The sequence below is a fragment of the Colletotrichum orchidophilum genome (assembly GCF_001831195.1).
Source record: "Colletotrichum orchidophilum strain IMI 309357 chromosome Unknown Scaffold_21.1, whole genome shotgun sequence".
NCBI classification, from domain to species: Eukaryota; Fungi; Ascomycota; class Sordariomycetes; order Glomerellales; family Glomerellaceae; genus Colletotrichum; species Colletotrichum orchidophilum.
In genome coordinates this window covers 163,019-188,151 of record NW_019172977.1, presented here as the reverse complement: position 1 = coordinate 188,151, position 25,133 = coordinate 163,019, and the positions used below count along the sequence as shown (strand labels likewise).

Here is a 25,133-nt window from a genome sequence, read left to right as displayed (position 1 = left end):
ACAACGCGTGGGGGGCAGTGCACATCGCACCTTCGGAGAGAAGCAACCACCCTTCCTCACATCCTCGTTACTGCTGGCCACGGCGACGGCGGGGTAAAAGCAGTTTACTGGCATGCTTTGGTCAACTGGGCGTCGTTGCTCTACTGACGGGCCTTGTCTAACAGGCTCTCTGGGTTGGCCCGGCTGGAAAGGCTGGAGAGTTCGCGATCTGCTCTGCCAGACGTATACAAGCAATTTGGTGCCCAAAACTCCGTCAAACATGTGATATCCAATAAGACCACTCGCGTAGAAGGCAACTTGGTCTGAGGTTGATAAGTGCGAAAGTAGTTTTCCATAGCCTTTGCCATATGGTTGAGTGTTACGCTCTCTGGACTTCTGAAGCAGTGAGGCAGGACTTGTCAAAAGGTAGGTTAATGGCAAAGTTTGAGTACCGCCGACGAGAGTCTAGACCCTATGGAAGAATCTGGTGCGTGCGCGTCCCAGCTTCCTCGGATTAGACTGAGCGGGCCCTTGTTGGTCGGATTTAAGACAGTCTTATGCCACGAATTCCCGCCGGCTAAGGCACCTGCAGATGCCACGTTCTCAGAATATAATTTGGGTGCAGCCATCCCGTCAGTTGGCAAAGCCCTGGTCGTACATCTTCCATAAAAGGTCGGCCTTGCGAATTCAGCGTACCGCAAAGCTATTCGATGCAGACAGAAGTGGGAGAGATTACGGCGGTGCTACCCCAGCTGGCCTGCCACGTTTGATTAAGTATGTGAGAAGGTATGCTGGCTTATCATCGTGTAGTTTGCAATGCCCTCTCAGAAAGTGATTCCTCAAATATTTCCCGCTTGTATAGGGCATCAGTTTGAGGCCAGGCGGCTCTCTCGGTGTTTAAAGGTAGAGCTCCACCAGCGCAAGTCGTATTGCCAGGGCTCACCGAGCTCGCCCGGCCATAAGGCCATTATAGCTGAGGAGGAGCTTCCTGCTTTGAGTAGTGCTAGAATATTGCGACAAATGTATCGGAGGGTGGCAGTGGGTCAGTTCTCCTCGCCGTCTTGCTGGGACCGTTAGTGCTCGGCATCGGACCCTTGGGATCGATGATCGCTATCGCCCCCATGCCACCGGACCCACTCTTCTTTCCGAAATGCGGACGCGGATAGATTCTAGCACCGAGTGTCGAGGCATTCGGATCAATAGCCCGGGGCGCTATATCCGTACCGCCAGAGCAAGTATGGATACTGGCCACAGCTTGTAAGCTCCAGCACAGGCACAGGGGAACGCATTCGGATCGACTTATCTACCAGCCATGTCTTGCCAATAAGAACAATGGTGGCGACATCATGGTATTGCCTGTAACGAATAGGATAGTCGCAACTCGTAAGACGATTGCTGTGTATGGTGGTTGTCAAACCCCAGTGAGTTTCCCAGCACTTCCTAGCGAAGCTGTTGTGCCTCCCGACTGCATTGGGCTTATTGGCGGTGTGGGCTCGGAGTGCACTCTTGGCTGGAAAATCAGAGGAGAGAAGCGAGGTACCAGATTGCCAAGGGTCAACGGACGTGGCCTGTCAGCGGGGTACCGTAGTGAAAGAACTCGAAGTTGTGGATGTGCCTTGTCTCGAGGCAATGCGCTCCCACGCACACCACGCTCCGTACGTGCATGGATGCAGAGCAGAGCCCACGCAGGGCTCGTGGAACATTGACCGGGCCCTGCCTCTCTTGTCTTAAGCTCGCACATGTTTGCGGAATTCGGGTTGCTGGCGAGGGCGGGACGGCCTGGTAGGCTGGCTTGGCTGGTGCTCAATAGCCCGCAGCAGTGAGATGACGGGCCATCAATTGCGAGATGTCAGAGAGCATCCGTCAATTAGTGAGCGGGCCATTCACAGGAGCGATATCACTCACATGGGGTTGGCTGAGGCCTGTTGATACAGCCAAGTAGGTGGGCAACTCTTGGGATGGACCTAAGACATACCGGACAGAAGTGCAGCTGTTGGACATGAAACGATGTCCTCGATGTCCTCGATAGGACACTCATGAGAGGCGGCGAGCTGCAGCAATGCTAAGCGTTTTTAGACCTTAGCATGACAACAGAGCTTGACGAGTTGGGGAGCTGGCAGCCAAAGGTTCCGTCCGAGCGACAACTCTGGGCCCGCCACAGCGACCTCAGGGAAACAGCACATCTGCAGACACAGGCGCAAATCAAGGGGACGACATGAAGGCGAGCTGGTTGGGCGACGTGGTTGTCAACCGTGGAAGGTTGTAGTTGTCAGTCGGTGATGGTTGCAGCAGGCCGCGTTAGGTCCCCCAGTCTCTGTCGACTCTCAGGCTTCCAAGGTACTTCCATATGTACCAGCTTCTGAGGTACTTACTGTAGGTACCTAGGCAGCACTTTGGTCCCGCCCACCCTCTTTTTCTCTGACTGCCAACGTGGTTGCCTGCTTACTCCGCTTGCAAGTGGTGGTGGTGGTGGGAAACCTACCCTATGGCTGAGGTGCAGTGGCATTGGATAGGAAAAGAAAAATACGTACACAATGCCTCCAGCTGCGATGGCGAATTCAAGCAAGGGCAAGACACGAAGGACTGGGCAGGGTGCATGGAATTATGGGATTTGGGGGAAAGACGGAGGAGTTTTGAGTTTGGAAGCTCCTGCCTCTCTCTGCAGGCACCTCTTTGTATGCAAGCTACAGCTTAACAGTCCTCCCGTATGATTGGAAAGATAACTTGCCAGTACGGACCGTATTTCGTCCCAGGTTCCAATTTTTACGATAACATTTACACAGCTGTGACAGCTTGAGCATTATTGAGACGGGATGCAGCAAAAGGAATCGGTGCGGAGCTGCCCAAAATGTCGCTGCAAAATGGGACTACCGGTACTATCTCTCAGTTCGCGACCGGGATGGGGCCTGGAGCAAATGACCCGGGGATTGTTCCCGCCCTGTCGGTTGCATTTGGATGCACTGGATGCACTAGGGTGGGGATGTGGCACAGGTGAGAGCCCGGGCTTACCTAGGATCGCCCACTCAGGCCAAAGCTCCACCCCATGCAGCTACATCTGCACCTGCCCTGCGGCCATCAAGACATTTGATGCTCTTGCCTTCGTAGTGCACACGGCTGTCTCTTTGGACTAAGGCAGTAAGAGGGCGGGGGATAGAAGAGGTAAGGTATAGAGCAAGCATAGCGTAGAGAGAATGCATGTGGAGAGGCGAGAGGATGGTTGAAGGCAGAAATAAGCTGCGCCTTCCCCAAAGCTACATTGTCACTGGCAACTGCTCTAACCCAACCCCTGCCAACACCACCGTCCTGTGCTTGCCTTTTTCCAAAGAAACCGGCACTAATCCAAAATAGGAAGGGTACGAGGAGAGCGAGGAGACCGGCAGAAACAGTCAGTCAGTCAGAAGAGAGGGGGGGGAATGGAGAGAGACCCAGAAGCGAGGGCAGCCCTTTCCGTCCGTTCGATCGAGTGCAGAGTGACTACCTCGATACTTGGCTCCACGGGTGTCGGTCTAGCACACAGTCCCTTCTCATCGAGATCGATCACCAGAGCGTAACCCGATCAAACCCTCCTAGATCGTCTAGCGATCGAAAGCAGTCCAATGCCACTTTTCCTTTCCCCTCTCGCCCTCCCCTCTCTCCGTCTCTCCGTCTCTCTACTATGGAGTCTGGAGCCTGGACTCTGGACTTTAGACTGCCCCGACAGCAGTACAGCAGTACCGCATTCCCCAGCGCCTGCTTGTCCCGCTACGACCCCATGTATCCTTAGCGTACCTAGTCCAGCTCCCATCTCAAATTCTCAATCACTGCAACAGCAACAGATCAGACAGACAAACCCCCCCCCCCTTTCCCCCATGTCAAATCATGTGCCATGTCCCCGGTCTCTTCTGTACCCGGTCGTCTATTTGGTCTCCCCTCCTCCGGCAACCCAGCCTCAGAACCTAAGTAAGGTACCCCCAGCAGTACCTCCTCAAGCTCTCTCATCTCTCCCGCCTGGACATAACCCTCTACCACGCTTTCTTGCAAGGAACATTGCTCCGGGGTGTCCTCCGTTCCTCCACACCCCTAGAGGTAGCCAGTTCACTCGCTGTCTTTTTCTTCCTCTGCTCGCTGCTTCGCACCTCAATCCTGATACCCGCGCCATTTTTCCCGAGCATGTACGCACGTACCCTGGGATTGTATAAGACTTGGATACCGCCCTGCTCCACCATTTGCCTCTCCAACGTCTACACACCCTTTGGTCCCCCGACCGACAAGCTCCCTTTCGAACGCAACCGTCTTCGGCCACCACGATAGACACATACGACTCACATACTCTTATATCCCTAGGCACAGACTAGGTTTGACCGACTTTATTGCGACATCAGGTGATTTTGGCTTCAAGGTTCTAGCCACAACGAAGTCCATCACCGCAAGTGAACACAAGCTTCCATTAGACACACACAGACTGCGTCGCGCACCTCGCTGGCGAAGCCACTTTCGATCTCATTACCACTCGACATTTTTATAATATTCGTCGATCTCCGAGTCCTCGACGTCAACGAAAATGCCGAAGCGATCCTTGGACGCCAGCAACCTGTCGCCCACGATGCAGACTGAACGGGCACAGAAGAAGGTACGACGCTTCAGCTTATGCTGTGATTCCCCACTCAAGCTTCCTATTCGCACCAGAGTCCATTTCTTGTCCATCATGATCTATCCACGATTCCAAATCAACGTTTTGGACCTATCCGCACTCCCGCGTAACGTTTCAGCCACGTTTCTGTACACTCTTTTCATGAAAGTTTGCTTTTTCCCCCTTCAACCGCTAACAATCAAATCGCAGACCGAGAGATCCCATGAAGAGAATCAGGAGCGCGCGTACATTGCCGCTTCAAGGCGAGCAGACCGCAGTATCGAAGCTCGTGTCCAGTCAGCCAAAATGGCAAGCGAGATCCACAAGAAGCGCACCGGCAAGGGATTCAAGATATCTGAAGCAATTGTCCAGGCCGAGGAAATGTACGAAGAGGAAGAGGATGATATGCCCCGGTCCTACCGCATGCTGGCTGCCCACCTTCAGACTGGTTCCCCAGAGTTCGACTACCGCGTCAACGCCTTTTTGGCTAATCGGGTGGCCATGGCGAGCATGGTTGCTGGGCTTCGTAACGAGGAATGGGCCCAGAATCCAATCAACAAGATGTTTGCTGAGCAGTTCCCCAACGCCAACAAACAAGCACAGGCTTTGTCACGTAACATCACCAACTCGATGTACTCTGTTCCTGGGCAACGCTCAGTGTCGCAGCAGCAATCCACTCAGCCCGAAAAAACAGTTACGAGTCCCATGTCACCAACCTTTGCAGCCGTGAACTTTCAGTCTGAGCAACAAATATATCAGCGCCAGAGGACGCAGTCCGTAGCCTCACCGATGGATGTGGCCACACCCGTGTTGCGAGATCATCCACAGTCTCCGCCAGCATTGTCTCCGGCATCGGATGCTGCTGCCGGTACTCCTTCGACGCGAACCGCATCGACGTTCCCTTCGCCCATGACAACTATTGACCACAGTCTCTTCTCGCCTGAGTCATTATTTACCGCCGAGCTGCCTATGGACGCGAAGATGATGGTGCCAAACTTGGACATGAACGACCCAATGGCCCAGATGTTTATGGGCAACCCTTTGCAGCAACAGATGTACTTTCCGGACACTCATTCGCTGGCCGATCTGAAACATGAGCAGCATCAGAATGAGCTTACGATTTCCTCGCACGAGTATTTCAATGGACATGTCAACCCTTACGCGTCCCGCTACGACGAACTGAGAAGCGATGAGGCTACCCCTGGCCCCAATGCGACCGACAACTGGGACGCCTATCTTGATTTCGGCGAGCAGTCCGATACTGGTGCCATTGACCCGACATTGTAAGTCGGCATAACACACCGTGTCATTTGGCACAAGGAGCGCTGGCGGATGTAATAAGGATGGAGGTGTCGAAGAGAGGAACATGACAAAGCGGTGTGAGTAGATGAAGGGACCCTGGCTGGTTCATGAGCATGACTTTTTAGAGTACGCATTGCATCGGTCGGTCCACAAAAGGCGGCATGGAATACCCATGGGAAAGGCAATTTTTTTCTTTTCTAATTTTTGGCGTTACGGTACGGGAAATCTCCCCGATCCTGATTTATTTGTCGTTTCCTTTTTCTGTTCACAAATGTCCGGTATTTTAAGGACGCAAAGGGGCATGTATGACCTCAAACCATGTTTTTCTCATGTTGGTACTTGTCGATGTTTGGAACTTACACGCCAAAGGTATGGCCTCTGTATGTTCGTTTGGGACGGAACACAGGATTTGCAAGAGAGCACCAAAGCTGGATGGAATGAGAGTGGAGGGGTACCGATGACATTTACGAAGGGAGCAGCGACAAGACTAGACACGCCGAGAAGAGGAGGACGGTATACGAAAAGTCTAAATTGACGAAATGTATTGGCAGGCCTCGCCTCCCGGGGGTTCAGCGGAAGCTAGTGCTGGTAAGAGGCACGAATCTAGCAAAGGCCATGGGTCAGCCAAAACTACAAAAAAATGACAAAAATGAGAAAAATAAGAGAAACTTCAATTTGCCATCCTGTCCACCTCATTCTGTGCTGATCATGCTTCCTGAATCCAAGCCAGCTCGTTGGCGGTCTAGGTTAAGTAAGCTCAGTAATGAGAAAGAAACCCTACTTGAATTCTACGCTCAACACGCACACAGAACGTTCACACCGATAGCAAGCTCTGGGCAAGGAAGAACGCTCAGCGATGCTTCTGTGTCTGACAATAATACATCACTTACAAACTTGAACAGATGAGTCTTTTCTATCCTGGTCCTGAATCAGTAGCTTTTGGCCTGCCCCTGTTTGCATCATCGTGGATTAAATTTGTTGGTTCTACACTACCGATCATGGCACCTATTTCTGCCATTCGTGGTCAGAGAAGCGACGTTACTACATTGTGAGGAGTGCACCATATGGAAGCAACAGCATGTATCGCGGCTGTTTCCCAGGTGATTGATTCAGGCTCCAAATTACTTCCCCTTAATTCCGTCCGGTTCGTAGGGAGAAGTCCCTGGACTGAAGAAAGACATAAGCTTCTTCGACCGAGGGAGATCTTGACACGCACGCTGGCGGCGGCCGTCTTTAATGTCTCCACCTCGGCATGCTGCGGGACCGGATGTGGGGCGGGATGCCGGAACTTCGAAGCACACTTGTACCTTAGCTTTGGCATGCTCTAATTTGACTCGGAAGAATCTGACTAGAGAAAATTTGCCACTGAACAAAATATAGATATGTCCAGCTGTCCGTAGCTCCGTGTTGACCGTTTAAGTGATGCTGTCAGCAAACTGATGAGGCCCGGGTTAACAATCCGAGCGATGGAAATCGCTTATCTAATCAATTCAATAACATAAGCAATCATTAAGTAAGGTAAAAGAGCTGCTGTGGTGCGTACCTAATGAGCACAGGTAAGGTAGGTGCTCTGCAGTGGCACTCGCCTTCCCTGATGACGGCGAGGCCCCACAAAGCCAACGGTTGGAAAACTTCCTACTGGCACAAGCCGCGGTCGCACTTACCGCTGTAGCAAGGCTCGAGTCCCCTAGCCGGTGGTTCTGCGCGCTCGCGACCGATCGACGACCCGCTCTTTGAACATTTCCCACCTCTCTCGGGATTTCGAAGTCTGGGCAACGTTCATGTTGGCAGCTTCCAGATTCACCCGCCGAGTCATGACGTCCGCATACGCCAATGGCTCTGCTAAGGCGGCCTACTTGACATCCTCCGCGACGACTACTGCATTGAGCAGATGGAGCATCGCGACGAAGCAGCTGCCCGCGGTCGACAAGATCAAAGCCCTACACATCTACGACTTTGATAACACACGTACGATGCTCTCTATTCACCCCCTCCTCTCCATCTCCAGCGTCGCATGATTATCACGCCAATTCGTACACACCAAGGCTAACGTCGTCTGAAATCCGCAGTCTTCAAAACTCCCTTGCCGAACCCCGCACTATGGAGCGGTCCTACGATCGGCGTTCTGTCAAGTCAAGACGTCATTTGCAACGGCGGCTGGTGGCACGACTCCCGAATCCTTTCAGCGACCGGCGAGGGCGCCGACACGGAGGAAAAGCGCGAGTGGGAGGGCTGGTGGAATGAGAAGATTGTCGAGCTGGTGAAGCTGAGCATCAAGCAAAAGGACGCTCTTTGTGTTCTGCTGACGGGTCGCTCCGAGCGAGGCTTCGGGGAGCTCATCAAGAGGATGATCCAGAGCAAGGGACTCGATTTTGATATGATTGGCCTCAAGCCTGCCGTCAGCCCGACGAATCAGAACTTCTCGAGTACGATGCATTTCAAGCAGCTCTTCCTCACTGCGGTCATGGAAACGTACAAGAACGCTGAAGAGATTCGCATCTACGAGGACCGCCCGAAGCACGTCAAGGGATTCAGAGATTTCATGGCGGAGTATAACCGCAAGCAGAACATCAATGCCACTCGCACGCGCGGGCCTATCACGGCGGAGGTGGTCCAGGTCGCAGACATGTCAACGACGCTGGACCCTGTGGTCGAGGTTGCCGAGGTGCAGCACATGATCAATCTCCACAACGAGGAGATTGCCAAGCAATCGTCTGATGTGCGCCCGCAACGCCTGAGGGTCAAAAAGACTGTCTACTTCACAGGTTATTTGATCAGCAAAGAAGATACGGCGCGCTTGATGAAGCTTGCCCTGATCCCCTCAGGCTTACCTGAGCAGGAGCTCAAGTTCCACGCCAACAACATTCTCATCTGCCCGCGTCCTTCCCCGGCCAGTATCCTGGAAAAAGTCGGGGGCATGGGCAGTAAAATGAAGTGGGAGGTCACTGGCACAGCGTGCTTTGAGAATAGCATCTGGGCAGCGAGCCTCCGACCCGTCCCCGCTACGGCTAAATTCCACACGGATAACCCGTCGCCTCTCGTCGTACTCGCACTCCGAAAGGGCGCCCGCCCCGTGGATGCCGGCAAGATCCAGAACTGGCAGCCCATCCCTGCCGATAAAGCAATGACCTTTGAGACCACGGTCGGCGAGAAAATGATTTTGCGCATCGAGCCAGAGGACCCCCGCGAGGACGAGTACGAATCGCTCTTCGCCAACAAGTCTTCTAAGCGGAAACATGACGGCGGCGAATACTCACGCGATCACCACCGACACAACAACCCCTACAACGGCCGCAACGAGCGCCGCGACTTCCACTCTGGACGGGGAGGCGGGGGCCGTGGTGGTGGCTTCCGCGGCGGTGGAGGAAGAGGCGGCCGAGGCCGTGGTAATGGCAAGGGCGGTCGCGGCGGACGGGGTATGCACGGCTACCGCTCTCTCGACGACGTCGAGCCCCGGAATCAGCAGGGAGGATATGGACAGACTGTCGAGTATGATGACAACAGCTACCCGTCCCTCCCGGCACAGCAGCAGCAGCAGCAGGGCGGCTTCCAGGGTCAACAACAGTATCAACCGCCGCTTAGCGCATGGAACTCAGGTCCCCCACCGAACGCCCCGACGGGCCCAGCCGGTCGTCCCATGGGCGGCAGTGGTGGTAATTACGGCGGTGGTGGAGGCGGCGGCGGAAGTGATCTCCAAAGCTACTACTGAAAGCAAAGGTTCTACTAGATGCGATCGTTCTGGGACTTTGGTTCAAGAAACTTGAGGCTGGATTTGGTCTGGAGATCGTGAGCTTCACTAGTGGACGCGTTCAAAAAAATTGAGTAAAACTCTTGCGGCGGATGAGTAAGCAAAACAAATGGCGAGGGATCAAGGTGATGGATGGATGGGTCGGAGTTTCGCATCTTTCTGGGGCAGGTTCAGCTCGGCGTTTGGAGGTTTATGCTTTTGATATGATACCTTCGTTCGTAGTAACCTTGCAACATAGCAAGTCATTTCAACTTTATGTGACACCAATCTGATGAGGCTCGTTCGTGGTTACTGTTTAATGTACCTTGTTCTTTGATTCATGTCTACCTCAACTTTTTGGTAAGTCCTGCCCTTCTTGCTAGTTTGCTGCATAGACCACGCCGCGCAAGCCAAGCCAAGCCATTCTTTCTACCACACTACCTATCCCATGTGCGAGACTCCGTTCATTTCTTGAACGGTTCTTTTTTTCTCTTCCCCTGTGTATCCCTCAGAATTCCCTGGACGTGGACCGAGATGCCAACACCTAGTCGTCATCCTCTTCCGAATCATCCTCGTCGTCCTCCTCATCGGCATCCTCCAACCACTCAACAAGGACCCGACACTTGTCCTTGAGCGCCGCCATGCCCTCGCCCTCCTCGGCGCGCTCGTCCTCCCACCAGGCCAGGATCCCTTCCTCCTCAAGAACGTCCAATCCATACAGCTGCTGCAGCATCGCGGCGAGCAGCACGCCGGCGCGCGCGTGCTCAAGGTTCCGGCACCCGAGCAGCGCGCGCTGCAGCGCGAGTACGAACTCGACCTGCTCCACCTCGCCGCCGCCGACGCCGACCTCGGAGACGAATTTCGAGGCGCCTTTGCTAGAGTTGAAGGTCGAGTCGGCGGCTTTGGCGGGCTCGAGGCCGCCGTTCTCGGGCTCGAGAAGCTCTGCGGCGCGCCGGGCAAAGGCGATGGCGACGGCCTTGCGCATGGCCACGTCTGATGCGTCGTTGGCGAGGCGGAGGCCCATGAATTCCAACTTTGCGGAGTCAAAGTCGCCCGACGAGGCGCGGAGGGCGTCGAGAAGGCCGTGGACTGCGTCGTGGTGGAAGCCTGACTTGCCCTGGGAGTCGTCCGAGACGAAGGAGTCTGCGCGATTGCGGGAGTCGGCGGAGAAGGGGGTGATTCCCGAGGCGGCGTCCGAGTCGTCGTCGTCGACATCGGAGGAGAGGGTCGAGATGGTCGAGGTGGAGAGGTTGAGGTGGGCGAGGTTGTAGATGAGGGAGCGCTGGAGGGTCGAGGGGTCTTCGTCGTCCATGTCCTCTGCTTCGGGGTCGACGTAGGGGGCGCCCTTGCCCGAGGGGCCAACGAGGGATTTGTCAGGGTTGACGGGCTGACCGCTGTGTGTGGTGACGGCGAGGACGGTGGCCTCGGGGATCTTGCTGTTTTTGCTGAGGACGACGCCGAAGGAGAGGAGCGAGCCGGCGACGACGACGGAGCCCTTGCCTACGACGCTCGAGTCTGCTAGAATGGAGCGTGTGATGACTGCGTCATCTTCGATGACGGCGTCGTCCCAAATGAAACTATTCTCGATGCGGACGTTGCTGCCAATCTTGCACCGTCTGCCGATGATGCTGTCTGATACCTTGCTGCCGGCGCCCACGGTGGCTCCCTGGCCGAGGATCGACCTGGCAATCTTGCTGTCCGGCGCCATGACCGTTCCATCCTCGACGCAGACCGCACCACTCGTCATCTTGTACGTCTGGCCGGGGATGATGTTGCAGTCGGGGACGAATGGGAACGTCCAGCGGCCGAGAACGTCTTTGCTGATGGACTCGTACATTTGGAGATTACTCGCGCGCGCGGCGTATCCGTCCTCGAGGACCTCTGCGTAGATTGCCTTTCCGTTCAACTCCCAGTCCTTCAAGACGCCGTGCAGAAAATTTCTCCTCGGGAGCTCGTAGTCGAAGCTCTCGGACCACAGCGCGAGCACCTCGGGGGTGCAGATGTCGATTCCTGCGTCGATCAGGTCGGCCCGGACCTCGAAGTCGGTCGAGAGCTCGTCGATCACGGCCCAGTCGAGCATCATGTAGTGTTCGCTCTGGAGGGGGTGTGTCTCGTCGTATTGTAGGCAGCGCTTCGTCTTGGAGTCGATAACGAAGACGGGGTTGATTCCGTTGGGTTTCGTCCTGTGCTCCTCCGCGCCGCCTGATCGCAGAACTACCGTCATGATATTCGTCGCCGCAGCCTCCTTGCGCGCCTTGTGCGCCGCGAGTGCAGAGTCGAGTGAGATATTGGAGACCACGTCGCCGTGGACCACAATGAAGTCACCATCCATGATGCTGCGCCCGTCGAGATCACGGAGGAAGTCGCCGATCGAGCGGGCGTTGGAGACGCGGATGAACTGAAGACTCGTAAACGGGGTCCGGATGGACATGGGGGACCATCTCGATGTGTTGATGTAGTTCTCGATCTGTTCGGAGTGGGAGCCGCAGTAGATATAAACCTCCTGGACACCGTTCATGGCGAGGAATTCGAGGGTATATTCGATGAGCGGCGTGTTTGCAAGGGGTAGAAGACACTGCGGGCGGGCGGTTAGTCGTCGTCGCATGGCTCCGAAACTCGTCTCTCGACTTACTCTTGGCTTCTCTGCTGAAAATGGCGCGAACCTGTCTTGAAAGGAGTCGGCGATGAGCTGCAATGGGGAAGAAAAGTAACCTGATTAGCCATTTCGCGAACCCTTCAACGGGCCTGCCCCACCATGACGCTTCAGTACTCACCACGGCCTGCAGAACATCCTCGCGCTTGCCCTCTCCGCCAGCCTTGCCGGACTTCTTGCCTTTGCCGGCACCAGAAGCCTTTCCCTTTTGCTGCGACATCGTGTAGAGAGGTGGATCGCTGGGGGGTGGGCGGGCGCTTTGGGGGGGATTTATTATGTAGGTCGCGGGGTCGTGAGTCAAAGCAGAATCGCAACCTTGGGAGTTGGAAATTTAAGGTGAGTGACTCAACTGCTCCGATGAGAGGTGGGTCGTGCACAGGTCTTGCTTCGGTCTGTCTCGGTGAGGGGCCTCACCGAGTACGTTTCTCTGCTTCAGTAGGCAGGTAGGCAGGTAGTCACCTTGTAGTGGGAAATGGTTTTTCTTCCATCAACACAGTCTCACAAGAAGTATGATCGCTTATTTTACTTGTAGATACAATTCATAGGCAAAGTGCTTCTCACTTCAACAAAAACACTAGCGGCATAATCCGGAAACCCCAGCTTCATCAGCTCTGGAGGAGAGGGTGGGTCCAGTGGGATGATGGAATCACGTCGCAAGCTTTGCATTTTCATCTGAGAAAGATGCTTCAAAATGTTTTCAATGGTTCAGGCAGAAATTGCCTGCATATTCAATGGTCTCGGAAGCTTCCCAAATAATCCGGAGTAGTACTAGTATTACGTCGCCGTCTAGATCCGTGCAATGGGTATTTCCTAAGTGATGAGCATATCAAGACATAATCCTTATCTCATTTATTTTTCTCATCTGTATGCTGAGTCCATCCATCAATCAGTATTAAAAAGCCTATACGGCCTCAGAACATAGCGAATCATGTTGTGCCTGGGCAACTGGGGACGAGGAGCTGATAAGGGGAAAAGAATTAATAAAGCAGTGGAAGAGGTGAGTCACACTAACAGTGTTGCCTGCTCGAGATGAAAGAGTCGAAAGCCGATTTAAATGCAGCATACTGCGATTCTATTTGCCTTTTCTGCGCTATCATCCAGGCAAGGCTTTGCAAATTCCGCATTGAAAGGGCGGCATAGACCATGGATACATGGAACGAACTTTCAGGCCCCTTGAGTGCTACTTTGGCTCCTTGCCAGCTGTGAGTCCCCTGTTGGCAAACGTCCCTTCCAGCGTATGAACAATCGACAACTTTCCTGGAAAGCATGCATACTTCCAGGTCCCTAACCCAATTTTACATCTCTCAATACCACAATGACCACTCCCAACATTCGCTTTGTGGTCCTGTCGGACACCCACGACTCCGCCTTCCCTTCAGAGCTTCCTCTCGCAGATGTCGTCATCCACTGTGGCGATCTCACGATGATCGGTGGCATGTCGAACTACAAAGCTGCTATTAAAAGTCTATCGGACTGTAACGCGGAGTTGAAGCTCGCGATCCCAGGAAATCACGATATATCTTTGGATCCTACGTGGTGGGCCAATAATTCAGACGAAGATGATGATCCCGAAGAGCCGAAGAAGGCAATTGAACTATTTACGCAATCCGGAATCAGTCTTCTGAGCGAAGGACTCCACTCATTCACTCTCAATGATGGTCGGTCCTTCACTCTCTACGCCTCACCCTATACCCCCGAATTCAACGGATACGCATTCTCGTACGGTCCGGATGAAGATAGATTCAGTCCGGCCGAAACAGCAGGTGACTGCGAGCGCCATGGCATAAACACCCATGGTCCAAACCCGATCTCCGAGAATGTCGATATTGTGGTTACACACGGCTCACCGCAAGTCCCAGGCAGAGACTATCGACTCGACCTCGACAGCGAAGGCGCTCATTGCGGCTGCCCGAAATTATGGAAGGCGATTGAACGCATACGTCCACGCGTCCATTGCTTCGGCCATCTCCACGAAGGTTATGGGTCGCAAATGATCGAATGGGGTGCCGATTCTTCATATACCATTGTGAGCCCTGTCATCGAAGGCGTCGAAATTACGACTACGGGAGACACTGAAAACACCTTACTCGTCAATGCAGCAATCATGAATCACAAAGGAAACAATAATAGACCCTGGGTGATAGATATGTAGTGGTCTTGATTCGGTAGCAACGGCAACATGCTTGTGGTGGGATCAACCTCAGTCGTGTTCGAAAAGGTGGCGATAATGGGACGCTATATGTCAGCAATTCGGGCGCTCTCGCTGCACCGGTGCATGGAGCGAAGACAAAAGGTGCTGAAGTACTTTCTGTGGAAATCAGATCTCCAGAGCTTAGACTTCGGGATTGCTGATGCACAGGAATTCCTGGTGCTCCGGCTTCCGGGGCCAGTTCCTGAGTTCCTAACTTGCTCGAAAGCATCAAGTCAAGCGGTCAGGTTTTCGGCGGAAATTCAAAGTAGCTTCTTATCAATAAGCCCGTATCTAGAAGCAGAAACTTCACACAGAAGTTTGCTTACATCCCACATCTTGATTCTGTCGTGTCTAAAGCGTTCATGTTGACTGCAGGGGTAGAAGGCCCTCACAGAATGTTAATACACATGCAAATTGCTCCATGAAGCAGATCGTGAAGCAAATCGTGAAACTAAGGGATTTGATTAGGGTGGTGGCGGAACTTGAGCCTGTTATGAAGGCAAGATGGATCAGGAAGCCTATGGGCGTAGGCAGCTACATACGTGACCCGAGACCTTCGCTGACGGCATGAACATAATTCCACACGGCCCGCCTCTAACAGTGATTGATTACCGGGCAAGGTGAGAAGTAGAATCCTCAGATCAGTTTTCAGGTTTTGCGTCATTTCCATATTTAAAATTGGATGGCGTTCAGTAATCGGGCGAAGTGTTCAGGCCGGATGAACAACCCGATCACCACTTTCGCGGTACAAAACTTGGAAAACTTGGACTGGTACTTCAGCGGCTCCAGTCATTTAATGATAGACAAAATTCAAAATCCCGAGATGGTAATTCATTGTTTATTCTTGTGTTGATTCATTGCCGTCGTGGAAGCATTCCACTTTTAGCTGGCGTCCTTTACCAGTCCTCGCTCCAACCACCTTACTCCCAAGTCAGACCGAGATCGTCACAGGCGGTTCCAAGGGGAGAGCAATGCAGTGGCTGTTTCTGACGATGGACTTCCAGTCTCAGGAAACACCCCAATTGTTTTTCCTGCATTCTGTCTCTTGAGTTATTCTTCCTGATGTCGCCTTTGTCATTGTCCTTCTCATCCCTGAATAGATGGGCTTGAACAGTCAATTTCTGAATTAGCAGATATTGGAGAGAACTGACATTCGGCGGCTTAAGAAGCAGCAAATGGATAGATTAGCCAGAGGCTAAATCAGAGATGTGAACCAAGCCAGTCAAGGATTAGGCAGCAATGCCTCCCGCCTCTTGTGAAAGACCACTAAACTATGAAAGCAATGAGTTTACCATGAACTGGGAATTTGAGCATCATTTTTTCGACATATACCTGCAGATACACAACCCTTCATAAGAATAACTCCCTGTACGATGGAAGCAGATGTACCGCCGCATCCAAGAAAATGGCACCATGTAACGAGAAACAGCTGACAGCTCAGCAATCTCACAAGCATGCCTGTCTAAAGCTCCATGGTGAACTGAAATTGGCGATGGCTTTTCGATATGGGCATTGCTGCCACACGCAATGAAAACTTTGGTGCGATCCAGAGAGAACTGGGATATTGCGCCCCTTAATCAAACCCGAGAACCTCCGGTACCAGGTCGTAGGGAGGCTCACTGCCACCTCGCTCAACAAGCAATCTAGATGCTATGAAAAGCTGCCAACAAGTGTCTCCCTGATACACCTTGTATGAAGGCTTTGACATTCTGAATGACGAGAGGTATCTAAAGACAAGAGCATAGCCAACCACGCCCATGGTGCCCGCCCCAGCCTGCACCAACATGGGAAAAGCAATGCGACAAACGCCTCGACAGCGATCTTCAATCCTAAACATTTGACCACATCATCCCTCGTCATGTCTCCCCACAACCCGAGGATATCTATCACTGGACCCGAATCAGACCACTTACACGGAATCAAAGCCCCAGATCCCGGAGTAAACCATCCGAAAACCAAGATCGAACCATTCATAAAAAAAACACGAGCAAAGTCAAACGCCACAGCATGCCGAGGTTTGCGTGCGGCTGAGGCAGGCGGCAGATAAAAAAGAGCGTAGGGAATGTCCATGGTAGTGCTCGTCAAACGGCTGCGCGGGCTGACAAGTTTGTTCTAGGCGTTGGGGCCCAGGCCGTTACACGAAAGGGAGACATGATGGAACTAAGCGGCCTTGTCTGATTGGCCCGAGTTACGCCCATCCGAAGACTTGCATGATATCGCATGCTTGCTGATACACTTATGTGGCTAGTCGATTCCAGACTGGCGTCTCCCTTTTTTGTTTTCCCGTGGGTGACACTGAGACCTTGAGACTTTGAGCTCTATGGCCTTCGGATGATATGGTGAAATCCCAAAGGAGGTCTGAAATTGGCATGTTTTATTCAATTCATTTCTTTTTGTTCTTGAGAGGCTAAATGGAGGCGTTAACTTGCCGCCTTGTTCTCGACCTTGGATTCATGGCCGAAGGCAGTCTCTCGCCTTGAAGAATATATCTGACAACAAGACTCAGACTAACTACGAGCTTAGGCAGGATTGAGAGGGAAGTTGAATTCAGATCAAGACTCGGTAATACTAATGGAGCATTTCAATGTTGTGCGAGTCTTCGAACTGCACTCTTGCCTAGTTGTGATTGCAAGACGCAAATCAGCAACCATTCAGCCAAGGAGGAGCCTGGTTGAAAAGAGACGGAGATAAAAAGAACTATTTCCCTTCCGAGAAAAAAGAAAAGTTGCCCTCATGTGTTTGTAAAAGAGATCCAGAGCGGTCCATGCAGACGATTCTTGATACGACCGTGTAGTAAGTGACCTGCAGATGATGACCTGATTTATTCCACTCCGTCCTCTACAACGAAAACATAGGTCCTTACTGGTACATCTGGGAGGGGAGAAGCCAAACGAGGGTGGTTGGACCAACGGAATACTTCTCTGCCAGTACTACTCGAGATTCTGCTTGCCAATGAGCTGCTTGAAAATGGGGCACCTTCGCGACGAAACAGCGTTGCACAGCATGCCTCAAATTTCACGGAAACAGCCTCTTCCACCGGAACAAACCCTACCTGACTTGAAATACCTCCAATAAACCATTTTTACATGTGCCTAGGTGGGACGAAGACCATCATGTTTCCGGTCACGATGGTAGGCAACTGTGGGAGATTCAAAGAGACAGTGATATCGCACTTTTGATGTCCTGCTTCCCCCGAGCGACATCTATTATCTTGCAGACTGTCACTGAGGGACCAGAGAGCATTCTCAATGTCTCTACTAGGATGGAGAGGCTGGCTTAAACAATAAGTTTCAATATTCAACAAACCGGGTCATTGGAATACCTCCATTTCTGAACCACCTTCTCTTTGCTTTTTTCCCTTGCCTTTTATTTCACAACGGGTATGGTCTGTCTCTCCCAAACTACCCACACTCTCTCCAACCTCACGTGGCTGGCGGAAGACATGGGAGAAGTCCGCTGGAAAATTCAATAGCCAAGACAGACAGACCATGGATTCCGGGGGGACCGAAGTGCGTTTGTCTGTGTAAGTACATGTGTCAAGGGGTGTGCCAACCCCCTACCCCTCTTCCGGCGCCATGCCTGCCTGCCTCTGATGAGCATGGGCAGAATACCAGGGACCTACAGATATCGTGCAAGTTTCAAGCAGGCAGAGATGCTCCCCGAGTCCTGAGGGGCGTTGGAAAGACCGCCCGGAATTTGTGACGGAGTAATCTCCGGTTTCCAGTCCACACCCACCAAGGCCAGAGTCAGACACCCAGCCAGCCTCAATCACAAGACACTTGGCTGATCGCCAATCCTCCCTCCCACAAACCTGGGTAGAAGAAACGGATAGCGCCGGTGAGCTGGCATTCAGACTGATTCTTTTGGCTAGGCACCCCCGGGACTATGGACAGCGTCTTAACCAGTGGGACACGTTCCCTTTGCCGAGTAGAGATATCGACCACACAGAACGATAAGAGGTCTCAGTCCCCTGATCAAGACATGGGTTGATGGAGAAACTCCGACATTGTTGTTTACAAAGACGTTCCCGGGTCCGAAAGCCCACTATATAAGCATTTTCCTCCCCTTCCACACCTTCATCACATCTCAGAAATCTTTCATCAAGCTGCATCTGTGCCAAGACGACGGACAAGAGGGAAAACTCCAAGGGTAAATTATCGCAACCCATCCATCCTTTTCCATTCACCCGGCGGCAGCACATGGAACTATGGAACGTCAGGTGCCGATTCTCAAACACGTCGAGTAGATACGATGCGGGCTATACCACTTCAACCAGCAGAACCAAATAAGCCCAGGAGAGGAAAAAAAAAAAGGAAAAAGCGAAAGGAATAACAAAAGATAAAAAAGTCTAGGCCGTTCCAAAACAATCGCTGGGTCCAGGCCGCTGCAAGCTCCCGCGGAAAGGCAAGCGTCGCATACATATATGTGTGGGTGCGCGTGTAAGTGAGCGAGTGCGTGTGTGTGCGTGTGTGTGCGTAACGACCCGAAGAAAAGCTCACACCACCTCGGTCCTATGGACTGCAATCTCGCCTACACTTAGCCGCACCCTGCAGTAAGTAGCCTCCCCCCCCCTTCCCTTTTGCAACAAACCATTCTTCGTTTACACTACTTCCTTGTGCCCTGCCCTTGCCTTGCAGCATGCAGAATTCGCCGGCAAGTTATCCGTACAACAGCACACAGTATAGATACGATGTTGCCGTTCTCTGGGGTGTACGGATACGGTGGTTCGTTTGGCGAAACAGTTCGTTCGCCGGGTCGCCTCGCCGCCTGCTGCAGTGCTGCCAACCAAGATACCCTTTGATAAGAAGAACCTCGTCTGTTTTATCGGTAAGAACCCCCCAAGGCCAGGCCAGGCCGGACCCCGACTTGCTTTTTCTCTCCTGCTAACCGCAAGACAAACCATTATTTCACGTATCGATGCAAAGTTACAAACGGAAACCTCCCGCTCTGTCCCCTTTTTTCCTTCAGTAGAGCTACATGCCAAGACAAGCGCTACACAGTCGCCTGCTTACCTGTAAAGATACTGATACCGGGCCTCCTCTCTTAAAGGACTGGCCTCGTCTCATCTCACCTCGTCTGGTCTGGTCTGGTCTGGTCTGGTCTGGCTCGATCTGCAGCGACCGTAGCGGCTACGAACCACAGTCATCGGTACCTCGGGGTCTGGGCTCATCATGGGCCCGTCATCGGCTGGCTGGCCGGACGGTCCATCAACGGCCCCGGAGCTCAAAACCACGAGCCGCTGACACAAAAGGTTCTGGCCCATGCTCCCCCTCCCATCCCATCGTCCGTCCAAGGCACGAAGGTAGACCTGCAGCAGCATAAACTCTCGCACACTCCCACATCAGACGATAATCTACTCTTTGCCTCTTCCCTCCTCCTTCAACCCTCTATCGACGTCAACCCCAGCAGACGATCAAGGCCCCGCCCCTTCCGCCCCCCAATCTTCGCCGATCTCCCGGATCATCTCCAGATCCTTCCTTCTTCGTGCCAAGGTCCACCGCGCGATAGATCTCTCACTTCAGCTTGCCGTCTCTCCACAGCCGCAAACGTGTGATTGTACGAGCAAAGGACACGGTCGTGGAGTTCAGACACCAGCCTGCCAGCATAACCCTACGAACCGACGACTTGCCCCCCAGCCGAATCTCCAGAAATCCCAATCAAAGAAAGAGGAGACCAAAACACACAACGGTCGTGGTGGGCCAAAAAAGGGGCGCAGCAGCAGCGGCGGCAGCAGCAGCAAGCAACCCTTCTCTGCTTCAGACGAAAGAGTGTCGTGCAGTGTGGAAGAAAAAAAAAACGAGGTTCCAGACCCTTCCGGACCTTCTTGGCAGAGACCCCGGCACATCAGACCACCGGGCGCTATACGGCCGGGCCTAGACCGCCATCGACCATCCCGTCCCATGCGGGGGTAACCGCGACACCACACTGGCACCTAACCGAGGAACCCCCGCCCCGGCTACCCCGAAAAAAGGCTTCCGCCTCCTGCAACTGCCAACTGCGCACCTACCCGCATGGCTCGGGGCCCCTGCACCCTCAAGAGTAATTCGGTCTCAGTAGAGCCAGCACTCTCTAAATTGCGGAAGTTACGGAAGCATGAGGCGTCTGGATGTCGTACCCATCATCCCTTCTCCCGCATCTTATTTATTCAGGGTCCAGAGAGCCCTGGTGAATGCGCAGGGAGCGCTGCTAGCGCAGGTCCGGGTGTCTCGCGCTGTCAAACACCGCTGTCGTCGCCATCATCATAAGCTTCACGTCCCCTACTTCACGACTCATTCCTATTCGGCATCACTTTCATGAGATCCATCAGTGACGCAAAATGGTAAACGTATATTTATGATGATGGGTAGCATATGCCCCTTGTAGCTGACAGCAGATATCTTTTCAAATTCGCCTTGAACACCACCTAGGGTTCATGAGTGCGAACCATTGTACTCCACCAACTCCGATCACGAAACCCCTTATCGCGAGGTTGAGAAGCTGTCACCGACTATGCTTCAATCGTTAAAACAAGCCGGTACCGATTAGCGACATGTCCTGTCGTGGGACATCATCAGTCGCTCTCTTTCGGATACGTGGTGGGAATGCAACATCAATGGGTTTCCAACTGTCCTCCTCCTTCTGAGGCAAGGCGCTTCTCTTGGGTCTATTCCCAGGCTCTCAGAGTCTTTCGAAGACGGCGATGCAAAGTCACCACGCAAGGGAGGACTATGTCCATCCTCATTGAACTCAGATTATGTCCGGCACCCGCTCGAATAGATCTCAACGCACCGTTCGGAACAGTGGGAGGAAGGATTACTCGGGGGCACCGGAAGGCCGACTCTTTAGGCGTATCCACCTTGCGGCCCGTATAACCTTTGGCGCTTTTCTGGTCGGTCGTCGCCAACGATGTGCTCGGGCACACGCATTTGCTGCATCCCAGGCGGCATGCTCTGGAAAGTCGGTCGTTGAGCGGATGTTGGCGTCATAACCATCTGCGCGGTGCTCCCCATAGGATATCCCGTCTCGATGCTTGCCACATTCGGCGACGGTTGATGCATCTGTCCGGGCGAGTGCCACGACGCCGTTGTCGCCGGTGACTGACCAGGCGTGGAGTCGAACTTGACTTGAGGGTTCATCGGGGGGGCCGTCATGTTGTTGGCGTGAAGCTGAGCCGCCCCGTGCCCTACAGCGAGGTCGTCAGGTGGGGCGTTCTTCAGGAGGTGAGGCACATGTTTCCTGAGGATGCGCAACATGCCGTCCTTGGTAAAAGGTTTGGCCAATACGTCATTCAGGCCTGACAAGGGACTTGTTAGCATTTGATGTAACGGACTGGGATACCATCGAAAACTCACTCCAGTTGAAATAGTGGCTGATGTCTTCGGGGCGGATATTCGAGGTCATGGCAACAACAGGAACGTCGGGGTGGACTTCGCGGATGAGTTGTGTTGCTGATACGCCGTCCATTTGCGGCATAACAATGTCCATGAAAATGAGATCGAAATGGCCAGATGGAACTTCTTTACATCTGTTGACGGCGTCGATACCATTTTCCTGCCACTTGTCAGCATCCCATAGGCCATGGTCATCGCTACCAACACTCGGCATCGCAGCGAAGGTAAGTCACATACAGCAAGTTCGACGATGCACTCCATCTGTGTCAGGAACTTTGAACCGATCCTCGAGCACGTCCTATCATCCTCGACCAAGTACACCCGTGGCTTCTTGTTGCCCCACAGACCCTTATCGTTCGTCGATGGCGGCCGTGCTGGTGCAGCAGCGGCAGGAGCTGGCGTGGCCGGTCCGGGTTCCGGCTTAACGACAGGTGGAGCCTGGAAGTCGTTCATTGGCAAGGAGTTCAGCGTGTATGGGATATTGTTGAAGTGGTCCTGGGATAATGGGTCGATGCCTACGTTCTCACCTACAGGATAGACGAGGTGGCGCATGTTCATGTGCTCGGGAAGCATGGGTGGCATTCCGGCGTTGCCAGGCTGGAACATGAGGGAGGAGGCGGAATCAGGCGGAGAGCTCTGCGCATACACGCCGTTGAGCCTCTCAAGCTCTCGATCGTACCCGCTGTTGGTTGTTACACTAGAGAGAAGCTCTCTCGCGCGTCGGAGTTCAGGCGGCTGGTCATCCATGGTGCTTCCGTTCATCTGCGGGTTCTGGCCAGGGTACCGGGGACCCCTCAGTCTATCCTCGGCATGCGACATAAAGTTTAGCATTTCGTGTTGCGATTGCCGCTGGGCGTCGATGATCTTATGCATGGTGTGGACTTCATAGACAAGCGTCTTGTTGGTCCGCGCCATCTCGGCAACCTGTTCTTGTAGTGCCTGCACCTGCTGTTGTTGCGCAAAGAGTGTCTCTTGTAACAGGTTGATGGACTGGTTAGTAGTGAACTGGTCCTCCGTCTGCTGTGTCTTCCTTTGCGCAGGAGCCTTTCGTCTGATATTATCCAGATTGTCTTTCCTATCAGCCCGGAAGGCCGAGTGCTTGAACTCCCACGCCTGCATGCCGTGTCAGCAACGTAGGCTCGGCTGAATGTGTTTCGACCCTTACCTGCTTCCCATAGGGGGACTCGTTGTTCTCGTCGTTGCGTCGCAGCTTATGGAAGTCATACTTGTTCAGCTGTCGAACAAAGCTTGAAAAGTTGCTGTGTTTGAAGTGTTTTGGGAGAATATCGTTGGTGAACTTGTCAGTCTGGGAGTAAGTCAGCTTACTGCCACTGAGTTTCCCGCATTGTTCCCAGCGCAGCGCACCTCTAGAATGACGAAAGTGTCACCCTCGTTTCCCCATCTGACAATGTTCGCATAGGCCGGATCCTCTAACATTCTGTCACGTCTGTTAGCAAGTGGTTGATGGCTATTTTTGAGGGGTCATCGAACTTGTAGAGTTTGCGAACCTGCGCACAGGAAGTTAGTACCATAATTGCAGCAGCCAAGTACAGCTCGAAGCTCGAAGACGGGTCAAAGACTTACAAAATCGCTCGAGTTGCTGCCACCGCCTTGGGCGGCAACATTGTCGGGCTCAGGCATACTGGGCACCTAGTTTGAGGATGAGGTTGAGAGTCGGTGCGCGCCTGTTTAGTCGATTTGGCGGTAAGAACAGGATGAGCACTCCGTAGAATCGTTCGATAGGCGATCTCAACAAGACCACAGGTCGCCACAAAGCGGTTCCCAAATTGCAAAACAGACCAACCGTTGGCTCGGGAGGAATTCTTCGTCCGCAGGTCGTTGCAAAACGAATTGATAGTCCAGACGAATCCAGGGATTTGGAATAGAAACGGGGTGAGGTGAGAATAGGCCAATCTCCTCCGAAGCTTTCGCAGCAATGTGACGGTATCCGGATGCGGTCGCCTGGGGGAATGGGGGCTAAAGTAGATAGTAAGGGACCTAAGACAGCAGCGGCCTCTGGGGAATATGCGGCCGAAGTGCGTCCAAGATGCCTTGTTCGGTATAGTGCGCTGGAACCGAGGGAGGGCGCAGTCGTGATGGACGTAAGAAAGGGTCGCCGGCTCGATTGAGCAGAGGTTGAGTGAAGTTTCGCGGAATCAAGAAGACGAGATCTGGGAAACTGGGAACTGGCGCAGGGCACCAGATGGATGGATGGATGGCTGGCAGGCCTCGACGTGGAGCAGGGCCTGGCTGGTGCGTTTTTGGTGCTCGTTCTGGGTTTTTTTGGCGCTGCTGGTGCTGCTCGACTGGGACCCGGGCGACGAGGGAGAGGGAGGTACGGGGACGGGGACGGGGACGGATGGGGGTGTGGGAAGGGGGCAAGGATGAGGAGGTGTGGTGACTTGGGTGCGGTGACAGGGAATGGTGGGAGCTGGATATGCTTGCTTTGGCTGCTTGCCCTGCTTCAGCGTCCGCGTCGGCGTCGGCGCCTGCGTCTGCGTGTGTGCGTCTGGGAGTCTGAAAGTGGGAGATGGGAAGAAATGTGCGGCGCGGCCACGGTGCGATGGGATTGGGATGGGATTGGGATGCGCGGTACAGCACCCGTGTGGTGCTTGCTTGACGTGCGACCGAGATTGCGGTGGTGGTATTGGGTGCTAGCGCGCTGCCTCGTATGCAAGTCGCTGCGACGGATCGTTAATCCAGTATTACTTATGGTGCTGCCGTTCGCGCTCGTGCTGCCGCTGCCACTACCGCCGGCGTCTTCACTGACTTGTAGCCTTTTTCCTCTTTTGAAAGGCGAACTTATTGCAGCTTAGGCCTCCAGAGCACCACGAAAAGAGAGAAGAAGACACCCGGTCTGAAAGACGCAAAGCACTCACCAACGTGGCGTTGGTTGTAAACGGGGGACCGCGCGATGGATAAGATCACGATGGGAGATGCGAGATGCCCTGGACGAGAGAGAGCCGCGGGACCAGACCGACAGGGGTGACCTTAGGTAGTATTGAGATTGAGCCAGGCGGGATCCGATGTCGAGGTGGACAAAGAAGGAAACTTTGGCCTGTGCCTGTGCTAGTCCTCCCAACGTCTGCGTGTCCGAGAGAGGGCGCCGACGCTACGATGCCACGGCGGGTGATTCTGTTCCTGACCTTTTGATGACTCTTGAGTCCTGAGGACGTGAAACTCGAGTCGAACGGGGATAATTGGAGAGGTTGAGTGGAGAGAGGAGGCGAGCAGTCGAGGATGGTAGGTAACCCTGTACCTCGTTCGAATCGCTCCTGGGTGCGGATACCGTGTAAAGAACG

General features: G+C 53.5%; 5 protein-coding genes across 5 annotated transcripts; 3 read left to right on the top strand and 2 right to left on the bottom strand.

Annotated features, from left to right (window-relative positions):
- Positions 1 to 4,519: 4,519 nt before the first annotated feature.
- On the top strand, positions 4,520 to 5,875 carry CORC01_03497 (uncharacterized protein; the record flags this gene model as incomplete). The annotated part of the gene is made up of 2 exons (XM_022615146.1): positions 4,520 to 4,588; positions 4,799 to 5,875. The coding sequence occupies 2 exons, from the start codon at positions 4,520 to 4,522 to the stop codon at positions 5,873 to 5,875; spliced, it is 1,146 nt and encodes a 381-aa protein (XP_022478324.1).
- Positions 5,876 to 7,704: 1,829 nt separating this feature from the next.
- Positions 7,705 to 9,599, top strand: CORC01_03496 (tat pathway signal sequence; the record flags this gene model as incomplete). The annotated part of the gene is made up of 2 exons (XM_022615145.1): positions 7,705 to 7,858; positions 7,960 to 9,599. The coding sequence occupies 2 exons, from the start codon at positions 7,705 to 7,707 to the stop codon at positions 9,597 to 9,599; spliced, it is 1,794 nt and encodes a 597-aa protein (XP_022478323.1).
- Positions 9,600 to 10,161: 562 nt separating this feature from the next.
- Positions 10,162 to 12,490, bottom strand: CORC01_03495 (eIF4-gamma/eIF5/eIF2-epsilon; the record flags this gene model as incomplete). The annotated part of the gene is made up of 3 exons (XM_022615144.1): positions 10,162 to 12,192; positions 12,250 to 12,306; positions 12,392 to 12,490. 3 exons carry the CDS (start codon positions 12,488 to 12,490, stop codon positions 10,162 to 10,164), a joined length of 2,187 nt encoding a protein of 728 aa, XP_022478322.1.
- A 1,095-nt stretch (positions 12,491 to 13,585) lies between these two features.
- On the top strand, positions 13,586 to 14,422 carry CORC01_03494 (uncharacterized protein; the record flags this gene model as incomplete). The annotated part of the gene is made up of 1 exon (XM_022615143.1): positions 13,586 to 14,422. The coding sequence occupies one exon, from the start codon at positions 13,586 to 13,588 to the stop codon at positions 14,420 to 14,422; it is 837 nt and encodes a 278-aa protein (XP_022478321.1).
- Positions 14,423 to 21,282: 6,860 nt separating this feature from the next.
- On the bottom strand, positions 21,283 to 23,472 carry CORC01_03493 (HSF-type DNA-binding protein; the record flags this gene model as incomplete). Its single annotated transcript, XM_022615142.1, has 7 exons — positions 21,283 to 21,734; positions 21,793 to 21,991; positions 22,069 to 22,944; positions 22,997 to 23,137; positions 23,197 to 23,269; positions 23,323 to 23,339; positions 23,416 to 23,472. The coding sequence occupies 7 exons, from the start codon at positions 23,470 to 23,472 to the stop codon at positions 21,283 to 21,285; spliced, it is 1,815 nt and encodes a 604-aa protein (XP_022478320.1).
- Between the last annotated feature and the right edge of the window lie 1,661 nt (positions 23,473 to 25,133).